This window comes from Astatotilapia calliptera, chromosome 3 (assembly GCF_900246225.1).
Source record: "Astatotilapia calliptera chromosome 3, fAstCal1.2, whole genome shotgun sequence".
Classification (NCBI taxonomy): Eukaryota; Metazoa; Chordata; class Actinopteri; order Cichliformes; family Cichlidae; genus Astatotilapia; species Astatotilapia calliptera.
In genome coordinates, this window is record NC_039304.1 from 28,545,352 (window position 1) to 28,568,172 (window position 22,821).

Consider the following 22,821-nt stretch of genomic DNA (forward strand, 5'->3'; position numbering starts at 1 on the left):
GAGGCCTATCTCCACCCACCACCACTTCCCCTGCCAGTGGCGTACTCCCTCAGGTGTCGGTGCGTTGGTGGTTCTTTGTGTCTGGGGGTGGGCGTCCGGGTACACACCGGCTCACTCCTTGGCGGCCGCTTATTGGGGCTCGCTCGGGCCATTTCGGAGGTGGGGTGCCCCCGGCCTCTCGGCCTGGGGCTCGGTCACTCAGGCACAGCTGGCTGCCGGCGGAGCCCACGGGCGCGTCACTGCAACTCCCCCTGGCTTCTGCTCCGCGGCTGCTGAATGAGCCCTCATCTGGGACTCTCCTTAGCTCTAACTGGGACAGTGGCGCAGCTGCCCCTCTGTGGGTCTTCCTTGGTCTCTTGTGTTCTGGGGGCCTCTGGATGTCTGGAGTTTTGATCTCCTCCATACCTGCTTGATACCATAAAGGACAGGGCTGTGGCTCCCCACACTCCCTAACAGATCATTACATGGAGAAACCTTTGGAATGCAAGCATGCTGATCCACACAGGTATGCACACAGGTGTACACATGGGTATTCACAGACGCGGACTACAGCTTTCTTGGCTGCTGCCTCAAAGCACACTGTGCGCTGTCTATCTTGCGTGCTGAACAATATCGTCTATTATTTAGTAACTATTGATATCTATGACTAGCTAGTTTATTGTGATGGTGCTTTTTTTTTCTATTATTATGTTGCTCTTTGTTGTGTGCTGTCTCCTCTGTTTTTTTTTTTTGTTTTTTTTTTTCTCCATACAGGTGACCCAGGAGTTCTTTTTTTGTTGTTTGTTGTTTTTTTTCTCTCTTCCCCCCCTTCTCACCGTCTCTTCTCCCCTTTAGTTTTCTTTCTTTCTCTCCCCCTCTTTCTTTCATTCTTTCCCCCTGTCCTATTAAAAAAAAAAAAAAGAAAAAAAAATGACAAAGGATGAACTGAAGCTCCGCCATCACGTGATGTCACATGCTGCTGTTTCTGATGTCACTTAAAAAAAAAAAAAGTAACAGCAATGGTTCACATTCCTGTATAATAAAGACTAACAGGATGTTCATAATTATTAAGTGGTCTGCCATGCTGTCCCAACGTGTGACATGTCCTAAACAAGTTTGGTGCCTCAAAAGTGAAACTGAAAGGTTAAAGAAAGAGAGACAAATAGAAAAGCATCCTTTATAATTTACTTAAGCATGTAACACAGCTTATAACAGAGGAAAATGCAGTGTTCCTGCAGCTGCAGCAAGACAAGCAAATTTATGCCGCTGTATGCAAAACTCATAACTCATAGTCACTGGGTCTTACAGACATGCTCTGCAACCCCCCCCCCCCCCCCCCCCCCCCCAAATATTTGTTGGTATTAACAGCTGAAAGACAAGAAAAGCTGACAACTGTTTTATAATTGTTTTACATGTGCTTAAAAATGGATTCCAGATAGAAGCCAGACTGGCTATAGCACAGCACTTGGAGAACAAGACTGAATCCCAGTAATGACGACTTCCCAATTACAACAAAAATGCGTAAGATTCACTCTTTATGTTAATTGTGTTGAAATATTTAACCAAATTGACAAAGAATAAAGCCAACATTCTAAAAATGAAAACAATGACTGACAATAATGACTCTGAACATTTACTCACATTATTTGAACAGGAACTCACTGTTACATTTAATAAACATGAAGACAGATACTCAGAGTTGCACCATTCAGCAAGCTCTGTAGGATACATTTATTCATTTATTTGATTGAGATTATACTTGAAAAGCCCGATTGACTAATTAGTACATCAAATAGTGCAAAACTGTGGCTACATGCAGGGCATATTGCTTGGCATTTGCTGTTGGTATCTCTCAAAATGCACAGGGCGGCAGCGGTTTTCAACATTATTGCAGGCTACAATCACAGGCTTTTGATGTGATATCACATTAAGTTCACAACCATTTACAAACTGGATGTCATGTACCAGTATGTTTGAACTACTGATACACAAGTTATCTGGGAAGGCATTAATTAGACGTCGACCATTTCGGCTGCAGATCCTATCGATATTCACCCGATCTCTGCTCTCGATGAAGGACTGCACTGGAGTTCTGCACCAGAGGCCTTTCTTTTTCAAATATCTGTTAAATCAATATTCCATTTCACAGTAATCAAGATACATTACACATTACTCATTAAACATCTTCACGTGACCTAGTTAAATCGCAAATCAGTTATCCTCTTGATGACAACAAAAATAATAATAATCATCATCATCACGTTATTTTTTTTTTAGCTGTCTCCATATTATATTAATTTGCTCCTTACAAGGAGGGAACTATTAATTTTTAACTCACTTCTCCCACTCTCTTGGAAGACTTCGGTTAAATTCATCTTGAAGGATGTGTCTTCTGATAAATTCGTCATATTTACTTCGGAGGCTTGTGCCTTGACAAGGTAAAGAGTTCGTAGTGCCCAGATGGACAAGGGCTACAGTGACCATGGCAGTCAAGACAGCAAAGTTCATTTTGTCTACAGTGAAAGAAAGAAAACAACATTGACCGAGTAATGTGTTTAAAATCAATTTAGCTGGGATGATGAACAGCAGTACTAGTTTGTGTTATTCTGTTACCATAGACATCTGATATTATCATTATTATTTGTATATTGAGACAAACACGCAGGGCTGATGAAAACTGAACTTTTGTAATAACTGAGTCAGTCATTTTTCCTTTTCCATATTTGCTTTTTATTATTCTTGTAAAGTATGACAGCACTTCCAACTGTTCCTAATGACGACACACATTTAGAAAATAAAAAAAAATTATTTCACACTCGCACAGACAGACAAATCATAAACAACATTAAATGAATATGTAGAGCAACAGAATAAGAGACAGAACAGTTGGCTTACCTTTCTTTGATGTGGCGTTGGGGAAATGAAGTGGAGGTGTAGTCAGTTAAAACTCCATTTCTTTTTTCCTCTTTTATAACCTCACAACCAAATAGCCTCCCTAAACAACAGCCAATCAGAACAGTCCAAGGGAAGGCAGACGTATATAAGACAAAAGTCATTAAGACAAGCTGTAAAGGAAATATTTTAAAAATATATATAAATGCTGCGTATCCAAGTTTTAGTTGTGGCAGTGTTTCCCAGATGTGTTTTTGTTTTGTTTGTTTTTCTAATTGGGGGGGGGGGGGATTTGTTTGTCTTTAAATTGGAAGGAATGTTTGTGCTACAGACCAAAGGCTGATTATTGATAGAGGACGTATCTTCTTTAAAAAAAGAAAGCAAAAAAAAAAAAAGCAGAGCAACGTTAGAGAAATAATAGCTACAAATTATGGAAAGAATGATTTCTCATGATCAAAGTGACTTCTTCAGTTCCTTAAAAAGTGTTATATTATATATATATATATATATATATCCATCCATCCATTCGCTTCCGCTTATCCTTTTCGGGGTCGCGGGGGGCGCTGGAGCCTATCCCAGCTGTCATAGGGCGAGAGGCGGGGTACACCCTGGACAGGTCGCCAGTCTGTCGCAGGGCCAACACACAGGGACAGACAACCATTCACACTCACATTCACTCGCACATTCACACCTAGTGGCAATTTGGATTATCCAATTAAGCTATCCCCACAAGCTGCATGTCTTTGGACGGTGGGAGGAAGCCGGAGTACCCGGAGAGAACCCACGCAAACACGGGGAGAACATGCAAACTCCACACAGAAAGACCCCGGCCTGATGGTGGAATTGAACTCAGGACTTCTTGCTGTGCGGCAACAGTGCTAACCACCGTGCACATCTAATATTACAACAAAGAACCAATTTATAATTTTATCTTTAGACACTTTTGTATTGGCATCCTGTTTAAAAAATAATAATGATTACACCACATTATCAATAGTTAATCTAAAAAAGAACATAAGATGACAAATGGTATTAAGTAACAAAAATTGTAAATAACTACTTGTATTATAACAACCCTAAACAACAAACAGAACATTTTTCTCTAAGTAGAAAAAAATGGTCTCTGTTTAAGCTGTTTCACCACCAGTATAACCCACTGGAATCGTGTCTAGTAGATGGTTTACATTTCAGCTGTTTGTTTTGGCTGCTAAAATACTTTGCTTGCTCTTTGTTATAGTAAAAGTTTGTTGATATAACTTAAAGTTCATGGTCACTGATCATGATAGAAGACTCTGACACAGAAACTGAATTTCTGCAGAAGGGAGATAATTTATATGACTGAAGGGTACCAATTATATTTTTAATTATTAAATCTAAAGTTTTACTCAGTTGTTGTAAGACATAATTTAGTTAGTTAGTTAGTTCACTCTTGACAACATGGCAACCCAAATTACATTTATGTAATAACTGATTTGATTCTTGTCTGCAGAAATCCATATGCTTTCATTTTTGGCTTTGTGTAATTGTATGGTGTTATGTTGAAATGGTTCAAAATTCTGCTCTGCTGCACATAATGTAGTTTCATAAGTTGAAAGGGATATTAATAATTAACAGTTGATCATGAATAACATAAATGCAGCCATGTGAATTATTAATAATAACGGATGAGGGCAGTGAGTAACACAAAATCAAGTTTACAAAGTTCAATTTTGCCATTTTATTGTTTATTTCTCACTTCTGTGACCTGAAATACAGAGATCAGAAGAACCAGACTGTTGTGTCTCAGAGCTACGATGTTTTAACTATGAACTCAGTGCAAGACAATATGTACACACACACACACACACACACACACACACACACACACACACACACACACACACACACACACACACACACATATGTGCAGACTACATATGATTTGTCTTCAGTGGTCAGAATGTCTGATGATCTTTGGCCTATTTGTGGAAGAAGAAGTCCAGGCTGTGTGTCGTCTTACAAGTTTTAAAATCAGACCTTGGGACAGTACATTTCACATGTTTTTTCATATTATGAAATGTGCTGCAAAACAAACTAAGGCAAACCAACCGTGTCATGTAAAGGTTTAATGAGAGCACTGCTGTGCTGTGTTGGATTTAAAGTAAAGAACAGTGTAGGTTACAGTGTAGCAGAGGTCAATGTGAAATAAAGCTGATGATACTTAAAAGAAAGTGTATGGATATTTAAAGTAACAGCAATGGTTCATGTTATAATTATAATAGTCCATGCTTTTATTAGTAAACATGTCACTCTTTCTTCATAGATTTCTTTCATTGATCTTAGTTGACATAGTTAAATAACAAATACTTAGAAAAATGTTTTTTTTTAAAAGTACACGTCTAGATGTTAATAATTAATAGCTGATCATGAGATGACATATAAAAACCAATGCAGATCATTCGTCAGAATTGTGTCGAGTGGTGAAATTGGATCATTTGGACGATGAATCTCAGCAGTTTATAGTTGATTTTGTTGTTTTGTGATCTGATTTTGGCCCAGGATACTATCGAAACACAATCACATTCATGCGTTCACACATGTAATAACGCCAACGAGTTTGGTGCAATGAGAGAAAAAATACATTCTTTGGAAATCAAGGTGATGAACATTGAAAACAGGCTGACAGGCTATGGAAGTCTCATTCTGCAGCTGGAACAAAAGGGTAAAGAACAAAACTCAAGCAGAAGTGTATTTTTGTGATGTTACACTTTTTTTTTTTTAGAAAAAAAATGGTGTGAAGAGTCATACTTTAACAGTTTTACACTTTTAGTCTGAAATAAGCTTTTCTTTTTTTCCCTAGAGAGAAACATTGTCATATTAACCCTTTAAAGCCGGTCGGAGCGGGCACGCTCCGTTTTGCGCAACTACTTTTAAATCCTGGTACCACTGCAACCATGTAAGCTAGCGCAATAATTATTTTTGCATATGAAACCGGAGAAGTTTTACTTACATCTTATGCCATCAGCTTGTCCTAGGTCACGGTTTCCTTCCACATATAGCTTTGCAAAAACTGCATAAAAAGCACTTGCAGCAACAAAAACATAATATTCCAGAAACACTCTTTGCCAATCCGATCAGCTGTTCATAACACTTCCTGCTTTGGAATAGACGTCAGCGTGAATTTTTGCATGTCCGCCATTACCTGTCCGAAGCTGAAAGTGACGTAATTTTCGTGGAAATGTAGTTTTTTACCATCGGGGCCTCATGAGCCTATACTGGTGTTTTTAAAAGGTATCTTTATGAGTTTCTGTGTCGTTTCTGGGATGCTTAGAACTTAAATTGCACTGCTGGAAATTGTTTATTTTGATGCATATGCTGCTTTTTTTGCAAATTTGCATTATTATATTTATTTTCGTTTTTCTTACAGTATATAAAAATTGGTGTATTTCAGAAATAAAACTATGAAGACATTCAAAATAAATTTCCTGTGGTGGGAAACTATTTTGTGCAACTTTTTTGTATTTACAGTTTTGAGGGATAAACCTCTTAAATTTCTCTAACTAGAAATATATGTTATAAAAACAAAAATGATTTTCATTTTTTTTTGTAGTTTATTGCACTTTTTGCAATTTATGTAATTACCATGCACCTAATGCATACATATTATTAAAATTTAGGCTGTAATGGATGTATTGATGTATAGCGACTTGAAATGCTCCCAAAAATGGCACCACACCATGTCCGCTCTGGCGGACTTGGTTCTATGGTAGGTCTTAAAGGGCTAAGTGCTGGAATTGGGGGAGGTTCACCATTGGGTCCCTTTAACACAGACCAAACTATAATCTACGAGAGAGTGTTTGTAAACACTGGAAATGCCTACAACGAACTCACAGGTAAGATTCTTCTTGATGTTTGTGTAAGTGAAGTAAATAAAGACAAAAAAGAAAAATGCATTGTGTGGTTTTGCATGTTTGTGGTCAGTAATAAGAAATTTAGTTTCACATTTGCAGATTCTGAAAAAGAAAACAGATTTAAAGATATTATAAATGTTTAACTGAGGTGTTTCCTGAATCTGCACGTGTAAAACCTGCTTCTTCAGAAAATGACAAAAAATTAAAGGAGTTTACTCGTTTTTTTTTTTCACCAGGTATCTTCACAGCACCTGTTTCTGGTGTGTACTTTTTTACCTATTTCTGTCATTCTGGAGGTGTCCGTAAAACATCGCTGCATTTGTACAAGAACAATGAGGTGATACTGCACATCCATGATCACCAGTCAGCTGACACGGCTGATAATGGAGGAAATGCAGTGTTCCTGCAGCTGCAGCAAGGTGATAGAGTCTATGTGCGCTTAAAGGCAAATACACACGTCTATAGATCCAGCACATTAACAAATTTCAGTGGATTTTTGGTCAAAAAAAAAAAAACAATTAAAAATAGATGCACATGACTTTGAAATTGTATTTAGCTGCAGTGTTTCTTGTGTGTGCTCCAATAAAACACATTTAAATCATACCTACGGTGGTGTTTACTTCACTTTTGTGTTGGTAAACGATTTAATGCTGGTCAAAATATTAAAAGACTGTTTAAATGTGTACAAGTACAAGTACAAACTTAGTCTCTAATTTATTTTTAGTTAGTGGAAGAACAGCATTATGTCTGGAAACAGTTCACGGTAAAGATTCATAAATTCATTTTTCCTATCTCTGAAACCAGGATAAAACTGAAACATGATTTGGTGTGTCTCTGTCTCAGAGGAAAACCAGTAATAACTCAAAGTAACGAGATGCAATCATGCTTCGATTACACCTACAAAAGTGGCTGTTGACCTATTAGAGTTGCCAGAAAATGGTAACTCCAAGATTATTGTAAAAAAAGAGCAGTAGTAAATAGAGATGGACCGATCCAATCGGATATCGGAGAGAAATAAAAAATGTAATCCGATCCATTAAATATATATCGGATTCATATCGGTATTGGCCGATATCCAAATTTATGATATCGGTATCGGACATAAAAAAGTGGTATCGTGCCATCTTTAGTAATAAAGATGGTTGACAGACTGGTTCAGTATACCTGCTGCTGCCTGTAGTGCATCTTTCAGCAATATGGAGAGCATTGCATTAACGCCAGTAGCATGATTTATGCTGCTCCACAATGAAACGCTACAATGTGGAGGCAGGATGGTGTGTTTTGTGTCCATTTTGACTAGGAGCAAAAATAAAATTTTAACAGCTCAATTAAGAATAATAGTCTATCTGACATTAATAAATATGTGATTAATTCTTAATTGTTTCAGATCACAAAGGGTTTAAAACAAAACAAAACAAACACACTTGGTTTTCACAGAAAAACATCTGTTATCACATAGTCATTTACCTAAGAAATCAAAACATAAGAGCCTTCATGATTCTAATTTATTTTGTATTTTAAGTCGGTGCTGTTGGGTTCTTGGGCATTCGAGCGCAGAGGTTCCTAAAACAACAACTGACTGATCTCAAGAAAAGATTAATGGTTCATGTGTGTCATGCAAAGTGCCCTTCTTCCAGTAGAGGGAACGATTCATCCACCAGTATTTAAAACTCCAACCACTGAGATTTCCACTCAGAAACAACATGCTCTAAAATCTACAAACATGTGACTAATATATGTGTATTACACAGCCACAAAGCAGTATCTTTGAAGGTGCTTGTTATGTATTAAAGGAGAAATCCAGCCACCCCCTGGCCACAAGCAATTGCACTACTAATTAGGGTAATAGGCTGGAATGATTTGAGTTATTAGAATAGCCTGATTATAAAAAAAAAACAAAACCTTTGTTTCAATACTTTGTTTAAGTCACTGCTCTATATTTCACCATGTCGCCTTGTAAATGTGAGCATTTCACCCACAGCTACAATTAAAAACAGACCTGCAATAGAAATTTTATCTTGTAGCGTGCCCGTGAATAGATAGAAGATGTCATAATAGACATTATGTCCATGCAGCCTCCAAAGAAACTGATAACACAACAGCAACAGTGAAAATTATGCTTTCATAGTTTCATGTGAATCCAGTGAGACGGAAGTAAATATATATATATATATATATATATATATATATATATATATATATATATATATATATATATATGTAGTCGGATGGTAACAAAGAGAGGGAAGGTAGTCAGAACTGAGGGGATTGAACTACCAGAAGGCAACATTGCAGACATAGAGGACAGTTACAAGTACCTGGGAATCCCGCAGGCAAATGGGAACCATGAAGAGACCGCTAGAAAGGCTGCAACCACCAAGTACCTGCAGAGGGTCAGGCAAGTCCTGAGGAGTCAGCTGAATGGTAAGAACAAGATCCGGGCCATCAACACGTACGCCCTACCCGTGATCAGGTACCCTGCTGGGGTAATAGGCTGGCCAAAGGAGGAGATAGAAGCCACTGACATAAAGACAAGAAAGCTCCTTACCATGCATGGAGGGTTTCACCCCAAGTCCAGCACCCTGAGGCTGTACGCTAAGCGGAAGGAAGGGGGCCGGGGACTGGTGAGTGTCAGCACCACAGTCCAGGATGAGACAACGAACATCCAAGAATACATTGGGAAGATGGCCCCAACTGACCGAGTGCTCAGTGAATACCTCAAGCAGCAGAAACCCAAGAAAGAGGAGGGAGACGAGGAACCATCATGGAAGGACAGGCCCCTGCACCGGTATGTACCACCGGCAGATAGAGGAGGTGGCTGATATCCAGAAATCCTACCAGTGGCTGGACAAAGCTGGACTGAAAGACAGCACAGAGGCACTAATCATGGCAGCACAAGAACAAGCTCTGAGCACAAGATCCATAGAGGCTGGGGTCTATCACACCAGGCAAGACCCCAGGTGCAGGCTGCGTAAAGATGCCCCAGAGACAATCCAGCACATAACAGCAGGGTGCAAGATGCTACCAGGCAAGGCATACATGGAACGCCATAACCAAGTGGCCGGCATAGTGTACAGGAACATCTGTGCCGAGTATAACCTGGAAGTCCCGAGGTCAAAATAGGAGATGCCCCCAAGGGTGGTGGAGAATGACCGAGCTAAGATCCTGTGGGACTTCCAGATACAGACGGACAAAATGGTGGTGGCTAACCAACCGGACATAGTGGTGGTAGACAAACAGAAGAAGACGGCCGTAGTGATCGATGTAGCGGTTCCAAATGACAGCAACATCAGGAAGAAGGAACACGAGAAGCTCGAGAAATACCGAGGGCTCAGAGAAGAGCTCGAGAGGATGTGGAGGGTGAAGGTAAAGGTGGTCCCCGTGGTAATCGGAGCACTAGGTGCGGTGACTCCCAAGCTAGGCGAGTGGCTCCAGCAGATCCCGGGAATAACATCGGAGATCTCTGTCCAGAAGAGCGCAGTCCTGGGAACAGCTAAGATACTGCGCAGGACCCTCAAGCTCCCAGGCCTCTGGTAGAGGACCCGAGCTTGAAGGATAAACCGCCCGCAGGGGCGTGCTGGGTGTTTTTTTTAATTTATATATATATATATATATATATATAAATACGTTTTTTGCTTGTGTGTTTGACTTGGCTGGAGTATTGTAGGCAACCCATTGGGTGTGTGGACACACACATTTGTGAATGCAATAACTTTAGAACGACACAACATAGGATTTTGAAATTCATACCACAGGTGCATCTACTATGAGGCTGGGAGGTACCACTTTACTGGAAGCAGTAGACCAGGGTCCTTCATGAAACCACCTGTTTAATCAAATACTAAATAGGTCATGAAGGGTTAGCAACTCACATCCACACTGATGTTATTAAAGTAATGGTTAACTTAGAGTTTTGCTTCATGATAGAGAAGTCAAAGGAAACCACAGATATGAAATGGTTCTCACTGATGTAAGAGAAACAATTAATAGATTTAACATGACAATGGCAGAGTGAAGCTGTTTGTTTACTATATATGTAGTTATACTTATTTGCACACAAATAGTTCATAGTTCACCAGTTCATAGCAATCAGTTATCTAGGATCGACCTGTCTTGACTTACTTTGCACAGTAATGAATCAGATGTTAGTCAAGCTGGAGTGGCAGTTCGAACCCCGCCCCCTAGTGGGATGGATGAGACTGTCATGGTCCTGGGTCGCTGACCCAGCGTTTCTGAGTTTATTGTCATGATTTTCTAGTTTCTTCTAGTTTCTATTATTCCTACCGGTGTTCTCCTGTGCTCTGTCTGTGTCTCTGAGTTTGTGTTTGTAAAACAGTTTGTGAGCTTCCTGTTTTACTTTGAAGTTCTGTGTCTCGTCGTGTCTAATTAGGTCCAGCTGTGTTCCCCTCTAGTGTGTCATTCCCTTGTTACCTTGTTTGTATTTATACTGTGTGCCTGCCTGTGTTCCTTGTCAGTTCGTCTGTGTTATTTTGTGTTTCTACGTAGTTTCAGTCGTGTGATTTTAGCCAAAAAGTGTTTACTTAAATTCAGTGCACATATCATGATGGTGCTGTTTACACCATTCTTTTGGAGCATTTGAGATTTATGCTTTTAGCATTCATTTTGAAGCAAGTTTCACAAGAAAATTGGCTATCAGACAAGGCTATTGTCTATGACAGTGGAATATGTTGATTCTCTTTGTCTATCTGATAACGGAACACATATTAAGAATATGTGAGATATGTTTGGAAAAGCTATGTACACAGTTGTAATACTGTAGAGTAACAAAGGAGTGCATATGTGTAAATTGCAATAAAAAATGGAAGGACATACGTTGTCGTTAAATTTATTTAGGAGTGTTTAGTTCAGTCACAGAACTCCTAAACACAAACTTAACAATGCTGTAGGAATGCTAAATCCTCTATAATGGAAAGATCAAACAACCACTTCATAAACGCAAGGCACAACATAGAAGAGCCACTTCCATGAGACAAGACTCAGCTGTCCATCTGCAAGGACAAAGGTCAATCTTTTGAGGATTAAAATATTCACATTTTGGACAGAGAAGACAGATGGTTTGAAAGAGGAGTAAAAGAAGCCATTTAACGCCCACTCACTTCCTGAGCAATTTGATCTCTGGAAATTACATGACAGGAATTACATCACTATGAGTTCAACCAAAAATTTGACTGATTGTGACCTACAGCCGTTTTCACACCTTGGCTCATGTGATTAAGTAGAGGATCATTAGGGGGCCCATGTCCCTCTTGGGGGACAGTCCCATAGGGCTTAAATCTTGGACTCTCCACCATTTGACCTTAGAACTGAAGAAGCTTCTCAGATGAGAGGTGAAACGTCTTCAAGCAATTTAAAGAAATCCAGACGCTTTTCTTTCCGATCTCCTTAGATTACAATGACTTGGATGACTGAGAACCTTCACAGATAATTTAAATTTGTTGCAATTTCTGATCCCCTCATTGTCAGAGCTCTCTTAAAAAATTAATGTCAATGATGCTTTTTATAAAAGATTAATAAAGGATATATAATAAAAGTCACTTTGCCAAAAAACTGATTTAAGCTTCAACCTGAAGGTTGTTTGTAGCTCAGGAAAGAAGTGTGACAGCTACAGCCTTAAGAAAACAGAAGCTCTGCCTGGAGGTGGGGCGGGAACAGCCAGCCCACGACTACACCAGTAGATCGGAAGCAAGAGGCTAAATTTAGATGTAGGGGGAAACTCACGGAAGTCCTGGAAACTTAACTATTCATTGACTTTAAAGTTACCAATGAATAAGAAGCAGACCTGAATGATAACAACAAAAACCACTACCATAGCCAACCAGAACAAAGATAGTAATAAAAAGTTAATTAAATCTTATTCTTAAGACTTCTTAATCTCAATCATAGCTTACCAGGTTACCTTCCAACTGTGTCTCAGTTGTCTAGACATGTAAATGCATTCCTTCACTGCATTCAGCCAAATTATGAAGTCTGGTTCTTCTAGTTTTATCTTTTATTAAATACCTCATCAACTACACAAAGTGTAGGCGTTGATTACGGTAAAACGTGATCACAGAAGCTGAGCATATTCTTTTGTCTTTTAAAGTCTAAGACAATGACTGTAGTTGTTAGCAATGGAGCTCCAACAGCTTGTGTGCTGGTTCAGTGTGATGATCGTACTCTTTTTCAAAGGTGAGAAAAAAAGATTGGTTTTTCTCATTACATAGTTTGTTTCTGGAGCAGATGTAAAAGAATAATTAGAGGCACAAATGTAAACTACACTGTATAGTAAAGTATATTATATAGTATAATATTTATTCCGATACTGTATTATTCTCATAAGTATCCAATGTTATAATATTAACAAACCAAATTAATTAAACTCAATCACTGATTAAAATCTGCATTTCACAAGCCTAGAGACTTCTGTAAGTATCATTGTGTTTGACTCTGTTCAGCCAGTCTTTCTTTCCTTAAAGGTTTTATATACAAGGTTAAAATTTCAGTTTAAAACGGACTAGCTGTGTAGGTTATTTTTTGCAGTGTTCATGTTGACAATGATCACTCTCAGTACTACTTGAGCAAATACACTGAAAAAAAAACCTGCTAGATGAACATTGCAAAGATATGTATATCAGTTACATGCAATTAATTTGTATATCGTCAACCTTAGTGTCTTATGTTATTACTGCTCACAATTTTTTCGTAACATGAACATGATTTTTTATGTTGTTCTTATGCCTTTTACTCCTGTCAAATATCTATAGAAACCATCTGTTTATTGGAAATTAAATGGTTATGTAAAATGTAAAGGTTTTTTTAATGCTAATTGTATTTGACTACCATTTGTTAGATTGACAAGATTATTTTATGCTAAGTATATTTTAATTTCTAACTAATTACTGTATATACATATATAAACACATACACACCAAACAATTTAGTGTTCAATAAATAAAACTAAGTTAAGGTTGATCTCACTGTATGTACTATACATTTTCTTTTCAATCCGAGCAATAAGCTAAAATAATAGCTTTATTCAAAACTAACAATGAACAATGAACTGTATTTTTAAAACTAATATTGTAGTTTATGAGTCATCTGTTTAAAGTGCGTCTCTTGAAAAACATTCCATAATGTTCCTCAGAAAGAATCTTATGACATCACAGCTATGTAAAAAACAAATATGTTTTTAAATGTAAGAGTCATAAGGAACTATAGCAACAGGAACATATTTATTTAAATGTAACAAGGAAGAGCCTTAAAATAACATTTTAAATCACAAGCTCAAAACCAAGTGACCTAAACTGGTTAGTATTGGCTTGCATCTATCGCTAAAACATCATAATAACTCATACTAGACTATGCAATCTGTTTGTAGAAGTGCACCCTGCAATTGAAAATGGCCTCTTGGTAACCTGACCAGAAAAAAACCCAAACTATGTGTCACCAAGAAAAATAGACTGATGCTCTTTATGTAGTGTATTAGGGCTGTCAGCATTATTAATCAGCATTAATGCTGCCCTAATACACTGCAATAACTTGTGCTAGGGAAAACATCACAGAACAACCAAAATTACCATGACCATGTCCAATGAGCTTGCAAATTGTTTGTCATCTATATATCTGTTTCAATGACTCAGACCAAGCTTGTGACCACCTGAGATCAGTTGACACCTTCAAAATTACTGTGGTGAATCAAGATGTCAAATAATGCAGTGATCATTTTGCAATTGCCTCAAAGTAGAGGGTGTGGTACACTCAGCCTCAAGGTGATGAGAAAAAAAAAATGAGAATGGACTCAATGTTTAGCACCTCCATTGTCGAAGTTGCAGCACTGAGCTGCAACCACAAGGTGGTTGGTGCCTGTTGTGGTGGTTATACCCGAACCAAATGGTGAACACCAGAGGTGAAGGGAGTAACTAGACTGAAGAAGGAGTCCTATGGGGCTTGATTAGCTTGTGGGACTACAGAAGCAATTGATAGGTACCGACAGGCCATGCAGAACACAACTGGGGCAGTGGCTGAAGCGAAAACAAGGATGTGATAGTTGTGGCATATGTGTTAGAACAGTGAACCTGGAGGTGGTGATGCAAGTTCTTTTGAAATTACCTTTTTAAAATAAAGAGAGCTTTTTCTCTTTATAAATACTGCTTTGTAACATCAAAAGTTATTACAGTGGCTTGCAAAAGTATTCGCCCCCCTTGAAATTTTCCACATTTTGTCACATTACAGCCACAAACATGAATCAATTTTATTGGAATCCCAAGTGAAAGACCAACACAAAGTGGTGTACACGGGAGAAGTGGAACGAAAATCATACATGATTCCAAACATTTTTTCTACAAATAAATAACTGAAAAGTGGGGTGTGTATGTTAATGTATTAACCCCTTTTAAATAGATGCTTGGGGTACACAATGCATAACAATACAACTTTAAGAGGTCCTGCCCAAATAACCATGTGTGATATGAAGATATGTCTTTATCTGAACTAAACTTTTTTTTGTCTTTCATTTCTGCTTTTCAGGTTGTGCTTCAAAGCTGCCCGGTGAGCAAACAAAAGCTCTGTCTCTGTTAACTTTCATGGTTTTTTTGGAACACGTTTCCAGATGTCAGCTCTACAGCAACAAGAGAAAAATACTAAATACCATAATCGGTTGCATTCTATAATAGAGCCAGTGACTTAGTATGCAATAACTCCTAAATTTACAATGCATGTGTTATGTAATTTTCCTGAGATTAGCATGCAATTTTAACACTAAGCACTAAGAGGCAATGAGTTTTAACAAAAAAAAAGTATAAGTTTTTGAGCAGAAATTTTTAGTAGTGTTATAGCCTACTGTAAATAATTTTAAGTTGTGAGTAATTTTCAAGCATTAGTTTTTACTTTTTTTTCTTCTCTAATCCAGCTCTCCCATCAGCAGTACAATATTTTTCATAAAAATAATGCAACAATGTATACGCTTATCAATAATGTGTAATAACATTTCTTTGAGAAAGCTTTCTTTGTTCTTTTTATGTTTTGTGTCTTATGGTTCTTACTTCTGTGTGGGCAACTATGCTTCAGTATGAAAAGCATGGTATGTTGTATCCACCACATTTCTTTTATGTTCTTTGTTCTTGTTTTTTTAGATGGAGCCAAAATCATTTTAACTGGATCTGGATCGACTCGATGCTCTGGAAGAGTAGAAATTTATCACAATAATAACTGGGTGTCAGTTTCTGATTATAACTGGGACTTAAATGATGCAGAGGTGGTTTGCAGACAATTAAACTGTGGGACGGCACTAGAAGCTCCTCGATCAGCTCACTTTCGTGCAGAAACTGAAAAGATTTGGCTTGATAATGTCAACTGTTCAGGAAACGAAAGTTCTCTAAATGAGTGTCAACACAGTGAATTTGGAAGACACAAATGTGGATATGATCGGAGTGCTGGTGTGATTTGTTCAGGCGAGAAAACATTTAGATAATGAAGACATTATAAGTCATTCTGTTCTTGTGTGCCACAAATGAAATCTCTCCTATAAAATGTAATGAACATATAAAATAATGGTTATGCCCTTTGTCTGATAGATCTTATCAGGTTAGCTGGGTCTGGATCAACTCGATGCTCTGGCAGAGTAGAAATTTATCACAATAACATCTGGGGAAGAGTCTCTGATGGTGGCTGGGACTTAAATGATGCAGAGGTGGTTTGCGGACAATTAAACTGTGGGACGGCACTGGAAGTTCCTCATTCAGCTCACTTTGGTGCAGGAACTGGACGGATTTGGCTTGATAATGTGGGCTGTTCAGGTACTGAAAGTTCTCTAACTGAATGTAAACACAGTGGATTTGGATCACACAGCTGTGGACAAGGTCAGGATGCTGGTGTCATCTGTTCAGGTAATAAAACTGTTAGATATTGATAACATCATAAGTCATTCTGTTCTTGTGTGTCATATATAAAATCATTCCTATATAATGTAAAGAACATATCAAAACATTTTTATGCCCTATGTTTAATAGATCTGATCAGATTGGCTGGCTCTGGATCGACTCGATGCTCTGGCAGAGTAGAAATTTATCATAAATATATCTGGGGAACAGTCTCTGATTATAACTGGGACCTAAATGATGCTGATGTGGTTTGCAGACAGATAAACTGTGGATCGGCAGTAGATGCTCTTCAACTTGCATACTTTGGTGAAGGAACTGGACAGATTTGGCTCAGTGATGTGACCTGTTCGGGAAATGAAAGTTCTTTAACTGAATGTGAACACTCTGGATGGGGAAACTACTACTCTGGACATTACTACGATGTTGGTGTAATCTGTTCAGGTGACAAAATGAGAACACTTTTAGATATGTAACAATTTGCTTCATAGTCTGTTCAGTGTCATACATTAAAAAAAACAAAAAAACAAGGCACATGTAAGGCACATATATCAAAATGATGGTTTCTTTTGTGACTTATGCTCAAAAGGTCCAATCAGATTAGCTGGATCGACTCGATGTTCTGGCAGAGTAGAAATTTTTCACAATAAAATCTGGGGAACAGTCTGTGATAATGGCTGGGACCTAAATGATGCTGAAGTTGTCTGCAGAGAGTTAAACTGTGGGATGGCACTAGAGGCTCCTCGATCAGCTCACTTTGGTGCAGGAACTGGACAGATTTGGCTTGATGATGTGGCCTGTTCAGGAAAAGAAGGTTCTTTAACTGAGTGTCAACATGGTGGATTTGGAGTAAATACCTGTAAACACGGTGAAGATGCTGGTGTGATCTGTTCAGGTGAGATACATTTGGATCTTCTCAATGTCCAGTAATGCCATGTAAATGTAACTTTTCTGTTTTAGAGCTTTTTCATCCATTCATTGGTGTGTTTTAGATTACATTCATTGTGAGGAGTCAAATTGAGCTGTACAGTAACCATACTCTGTAGGATTTCGGTAATGAAGTGTTCCATCATTCTCTGTAAATGCAGTTGCGATTCAGAGAGACATAGATTAATTTAGGGGCTTAAAAAAATTAAAGAAACCATACATTTGCTTTCACATCGAGGCTCTCTCTTCACTCAGTTATGTACAGTATAACACTTTTAGACACCCCTAGAGTCGATGGCACTATACCCTAGGCAACAGATCAGGGTTCTGCCCAATGTGAAGGCCAAGCCTGAGAAGGAGATGGAAAAGATAGATAAGAGATACACTTTTATTAGTCCCACACATGGGAAATTTGTTGTGTTACACCAGAAAATGGACAGTGCAAAGTTGCAGCAGTAAAAATGAGGAAAAACCATATACTATAATAAGATAAAAATAATAACTTACTATATAAATCTCATGGTTCTAGGTTGGTGACCCAGTTTTTTGAGTATTGTACTTTTATTTCCTCATGTTTTGACTAAAAGTGTTTTGCTTTCTGTTTTGTATTTCTAGCTCTAGTCCTTTGTTCTTTGTTCCCAGGTTTTGTTTCCGTATTCCCTTTGCTCAGTGTCAAGTTCATGCCTCTGTGCCTGTTGTGTGTTTCCTGTTTTACTTTGGAAGTCTGTGTCTTATGTCAGTGTTTCTGGTTTTACTTCCCTTGTCTCATTAAGTCTGATTTCTCCCAGCTGTGTTTCCCTCCTGTCTCCCATTCCCTGATTACTAGTGTTTATTTAAGCCCTGTGTTTTCCTTGCACTGTGTCATGTCATTCCCTCACCGTGCTGTGTTTTGCCTCCGTGTTTCTAGTAATGTTCTAGCTTTCTGTCTCTTGGTTTCTTTTCTAGTTTCTCAGTTTTTAAGTTGGATATTCATGTTTTTAGTTTAGTTCCCTGGTATTTCATGTTTGTACTATGTTCTCCAGCAATAAAGCTGCCTCCTTTAGTTAATCACTCAATTTCTGAGTCCTACATTTGGGTCTGAGTCCTACACCTCCTGCCTGTTACACAGCACTCACCTTGACAATACAATAGAATAAAATACTATATACAACAGAATACTATGTTGTCAGAAAAATTACACTCAGTGGTATTGCACGTGTATGTGTATGTCTGTCTGTGCATATGTGGTAATCTGTAAAGTCTCTTGTTGTGGAGTCCGACAGCAGTAGGAAGGAAAGACCTGCGGAGTCTCTCTGTCCCACACCGTGGGTGCCGCAGCCTGACCCTGAAGGAGCTGCTCAGTGCTGTCAGAGTCTCCTGCATGGGGTGGGAGATGTTGTCCAACAGGGATGACAGCTTAGCCACCATTCTCCTCTCACTCACCACCTCCACTGGGTCCAGAGGGCATCCTAGAACAGAGCTGGCCCTCCAGATCAGCCTGTTCAGTCTCTTCCTGTCTCCAGCTGAGATGGTGCCGCCCCAGCAGACCACATGTTAAAACATGGCCAAGGCCAACACAGAGTCATAGAAGGTCTTCAGCAGCGGGTCCTTCACTCCAAAAGACCCGAGTCTCTGCAGCAGGTACAGCCTGCTCTGCCCTTTCCTGTAGAGAGCATCTGAATCATGAGTCCAGTCCAGTTCATTGTTCAGATGAACCCAAGGTACCTGTAGCTGTCCAGAGCCTCAATGTCCATACCTTTTGTGTTTAGTATAGTGGAGGATGTTTGTGCCTGCAGAAGTCTACCACCAGCTCCTTGGTTTTTTTTCAGTGTTGATCTGGAGGTTGTTCTGCTGGCACCAGTCCACAAAGCCTTGGGTCAGTTCTCTGTAATCCTTGTCTTGCCCATCAGTGATGAGGCCGACTATTGCAAAGTCATCAGAGAACTTCTGCAGGAAGCACTGGGTGAAGTTGTGAGAGAAGTCTACAGTGTAGATGGTAAAGAGGAACAGAGCCAGAACCATTTCCCGTGGGGCCCCCCGTACTGCTGATGACCCAGTCCTGAGTTCTCACATACTGTGGTCGGTCAGTGAGGTAGTCTAGTATGCGAGGTGATGGTCCATTCCTGTGTTCTCCAGATTCTCCTTCATGACTGTGGGAAGAATGGTGTTGAAGGCACTGGAGAAATTGGAGAACAGGATTCTCACAGTGGTCCCAGCGGTCTCCAGGTGAGAAAGGGAATGATGTAGGAGGTGAATGATGGCATCATCTACTCCAATTCCAAGCTGATAGGCAAACTGAAGTGGGTCCAGTGATGAGCTCATTAGGGTATTGACTTTAATCCTGCTCAGTTCTCTCGTAACCTGGATGGTTGAGAGAGACAAGCTGGAGCCGTGTGCTGGATGTGTATTGGCTACTGTGGCAGCCCCCCCCCCCCCCCCCCAGGCAGAGTTCTATTCTTTGTGGCGCAAGATGGTTCTAAGGCCTCTCCAGAATTTGCTAACATCGTTCTACTGAATCTGGTTCTCCATCTTCTGCCTGTAGCTGTCCTTCCCATTCCTGATCAGTCCTTTTAGCTCTCTCTATTCCTTTTTCCGTTGCTCCTTGTCTTCAGAAGTGAAGGCTCTCCTCTTCTGCTTGAGAACGGCTTTTATTTCTCGGGTGATCAAAGGTTTGTGTTTGGAAAAACACTGCACGGTGGGTACGGTGTTATCCATGCATAAGTTAATGTAATCCATAATGCAGGTCACAAGGCTGTCAATGTCCTCCCAGTGGTCGTCACAGAGCATCTCCCAAACAGTGGACTCAAAACAGTTCTTAACCCTCTGGGGTCGAGGGACGCACCGGCGCCTAAAAATCACATGACCAATTTCAGACAACACAGCTACAAGATGTAGCGACTCTGAGTCTCCATTTCAACTTGGGTCGAAAGTGCGGACTTCAAACTATATACCAGTTTTTGAATTGTGTCGATGGGCGACATAAAACCAGAGTTATGACAAAAAATACACGCATTGTTTTTTTTCTGAACAAAACAGTGGTGTTTACAGCGGGAAGAACGGTAAAAACTGTGTTTTCTACAGATGGCGCTAACAAACACTCTCTGCTTGCGATTGAGAAGGGGAAGTTTTAGGAAGGACACAGAAATGAATAGAGCTTCTGTAACAGGCTGCCACACAAGAGGTGCGCTGGAGTTGAAAAACAAACAAACAAACAAACAAACAAGAAAATTCAGACAAATCTGAGTAAAGTGACATGGAAGAAATGGGATGATACTAGAGACAAGGCTCTGCCCAACACCTCAGGGAAGTAGACACCAGCTAATCTGTCTTCCTAATGGTCTGAAGTGCCCAATATACCCTGAAGATCCGGAACAGAGCAGAGAGCAGCCTGGCAGAGAGCTAACATGTGGTCTAACCCAGAGGAAAGACACCGAGCCCAGCAAATACATGGAGCTCGTTAATCCACCTGTTTTAACCGTCAGTGTTATCTCATTCGAAATAATATTGTAAACTGGGGTAACTGTATGTTGGGTCTGTGTTTCCACAAGCCCCACTAGTCTAGAGACTTATTCTCGTTAACGACAAAAACAAGATGAACATCTTTTACTTGCTAGCAAGGGAGGCCCCAGCCGGTGTCTCAGAAAGCACTCTGAATCCTGTTTTCCCAACGACGGCCTCCGCTTGCTGCCTTTTGTTGGGAAAACAGTTCACACAATACACATCACAGCAAAGCACCTCCCACATGGTTCTAAGACAAGGCACTATGTGTGTGTATGTGTAAACATCTGTATGCATGTGAGAGTGTGTGTGTGTGTGTGTGTGTGTGTGAGAGAGAGAATGTGTGCGTGTGTGTTTGAGTGAGTGTGTGAGAATGTGTGTCTCTCTGTGTGCATGTGTCTCTGTATGCATGACTTCCTGCTCACCAAAATAATCATAAAAGCAGGAAGCAACATCACAAGAAACAGATCTTCCAGATCCAGAGAACATATCTGCAATAAAAGCCTCTCCAGCCAGTGGTCCGAGACAAAGGAATGTCTTGATCCTATAGATTGAACTCAGACCTTAAAAATTTAAGAAGCACAATGACAACATTCAACAATTAGACTTTACACTGTGCTTGGACATTAAAAGTATTGCATGAACTATCCCAACCTTATCTTTGTGTTTTGTTTTCAGCTGTACCAATGATCTTAACTGGATCTGGATCGAGTCGATGCTCTGGGAGAGTAGAAATTTATCACAATAACATACGGGGAACGGTTTGTGATAATGGCTGGGACTTAAATGATGCAGAGGTGGTTTGCAGACAGTTAAACTGTGGGACGGCACTGGAAGCTCCTCATTCAGCTCACTTTGGTGCAGGAACTGGACAGATTTGGCTTGATAATGTGGGCTGTTCAGGTACTGAAACCTCTCTCACTAAGTGTCGACACAGTGGATTTGGATCACACAGATGTGGACATGGTCAGGATGCTGGTGTGATCTGTTCAGGTGAGAAAACTGTTAAATATTCAAGACATTATAGATCAGCCTATTCTTGTGTGTCAAATGAGAAATCTTTTCTATATAATAAAATTAACATATCAAAATTTTGTTATGTCCTTTGTCTGATAGATCTGATCAGATTAGCTGGCTTTGGATCAACTCGATGCTCTGGCAGAGTAGAAATTTTTCACAATAACATCTGGGGAACAGTCTCTGATTTTAACTGGGACCTAAACGATGCTGATGTGGTTTGCAGACAGATAAACTGTGGGTCAGCACTAGAGGTTCCACGACTTGCTTACTTTGGTGAAGGATTGGGACCGATTTGGCTTGGTGATGTGACCTGTTCAGGAAATGAAAGTTCTCTAACTGAATGTCAACACTCTGGATGGGGAAACTACTACAGTGAACATCACTATGATGTTAGTGTCATTTGTTCAGGTGAGACAACTTATAGATAGAGAACAATTTCCTCATGGTGTCTTTAGTGTCATACATATATGTGGAAGGTCTATCCTTCACATAGAGCCACATAGATCTCCGATGTTGTTTCTGGGATCAGCTGGAGCCACTTGCAAAGCTTGGGAGTCACTGTACCTAGTGCTTGAAGTTATATGTATGTGTATATTTAATATAAGTTAAATATATTAAAAAAGTAGTTTGTCTTGTGACTTATGCTTAAAAGGTCCAATCAGATTAGCTGGATTAACTTGATGCAGAGTAGAAATTTATTACAATAACATCTGGGGAACAGTCTTTGATGACAGCTGGAACTTAAACGATGCAGATATTTA

The 22,821-nt window shown here is 39.5% G+C and overlaps 1 protein-coding gene and 2 long non-coding RNA genes across 3 annotated transcripts; 2 read left to right on the forward strand and 1 right to left on the reverse strand.

Annotated features, from left to right (window-relative positions):
• Positions 1-1,590: 1,590 nt before the first annotated feature.
• Positions 1,591-2,977, reverse strand: LOC113012950 (uncharacterized). Its single transcript, XR_003270778.1, has 3 exons — positions 2,875-2,977; positions 2,318-2,492; positions 1,591-2,101 (listed from the first exon to the last, which is right to left on the reverse strand). It is a non-coding gene; the product is annotated as an uncharacterized LOC113012950 (long non-coding RNA).
• Positions 2,978-12,889: 9,912 nt separating this feature from the next.
• On the forward strand, positions 12,890-16,128 carry LOC113019172 (uncharacterized). The gene is made up of 3 exons (XR_003271972.1): positions 12,890-12,950; positions 15,288-15,308; positions 15,893-16,128. It is a non-coding gene; the product is annotated as an uncharacterized LOC113019172 (long non-coding RNA).
• A 10-nt stretch (positions 16,129-16,138) lies between these two features.
• Positions 16,139-22,396, forward strand: LOC113013932 (deleted in malignant brain tumors 1 protein-like). Its single transcript, XM_026155172.1, has 7 exons — positions 16,139-16,142; positions 16,334-16,645; positions 16,769-17,108; positions 17,236-17,531; positions 21,719-22,033; positions 22,157-22,275; positions 22,379-22,396. The coding sequence occupies exons 1-7, from the start codon at positions 16,139-16,141 to the stop codon at positions 22,394-22,396; spliced, it is 1,404 nt and encodes a 467-aa protein (XP_026010957.1).
• The last annotated feature ends 425 nt before the right edge of the window (positions 22,397-22,821 follow it).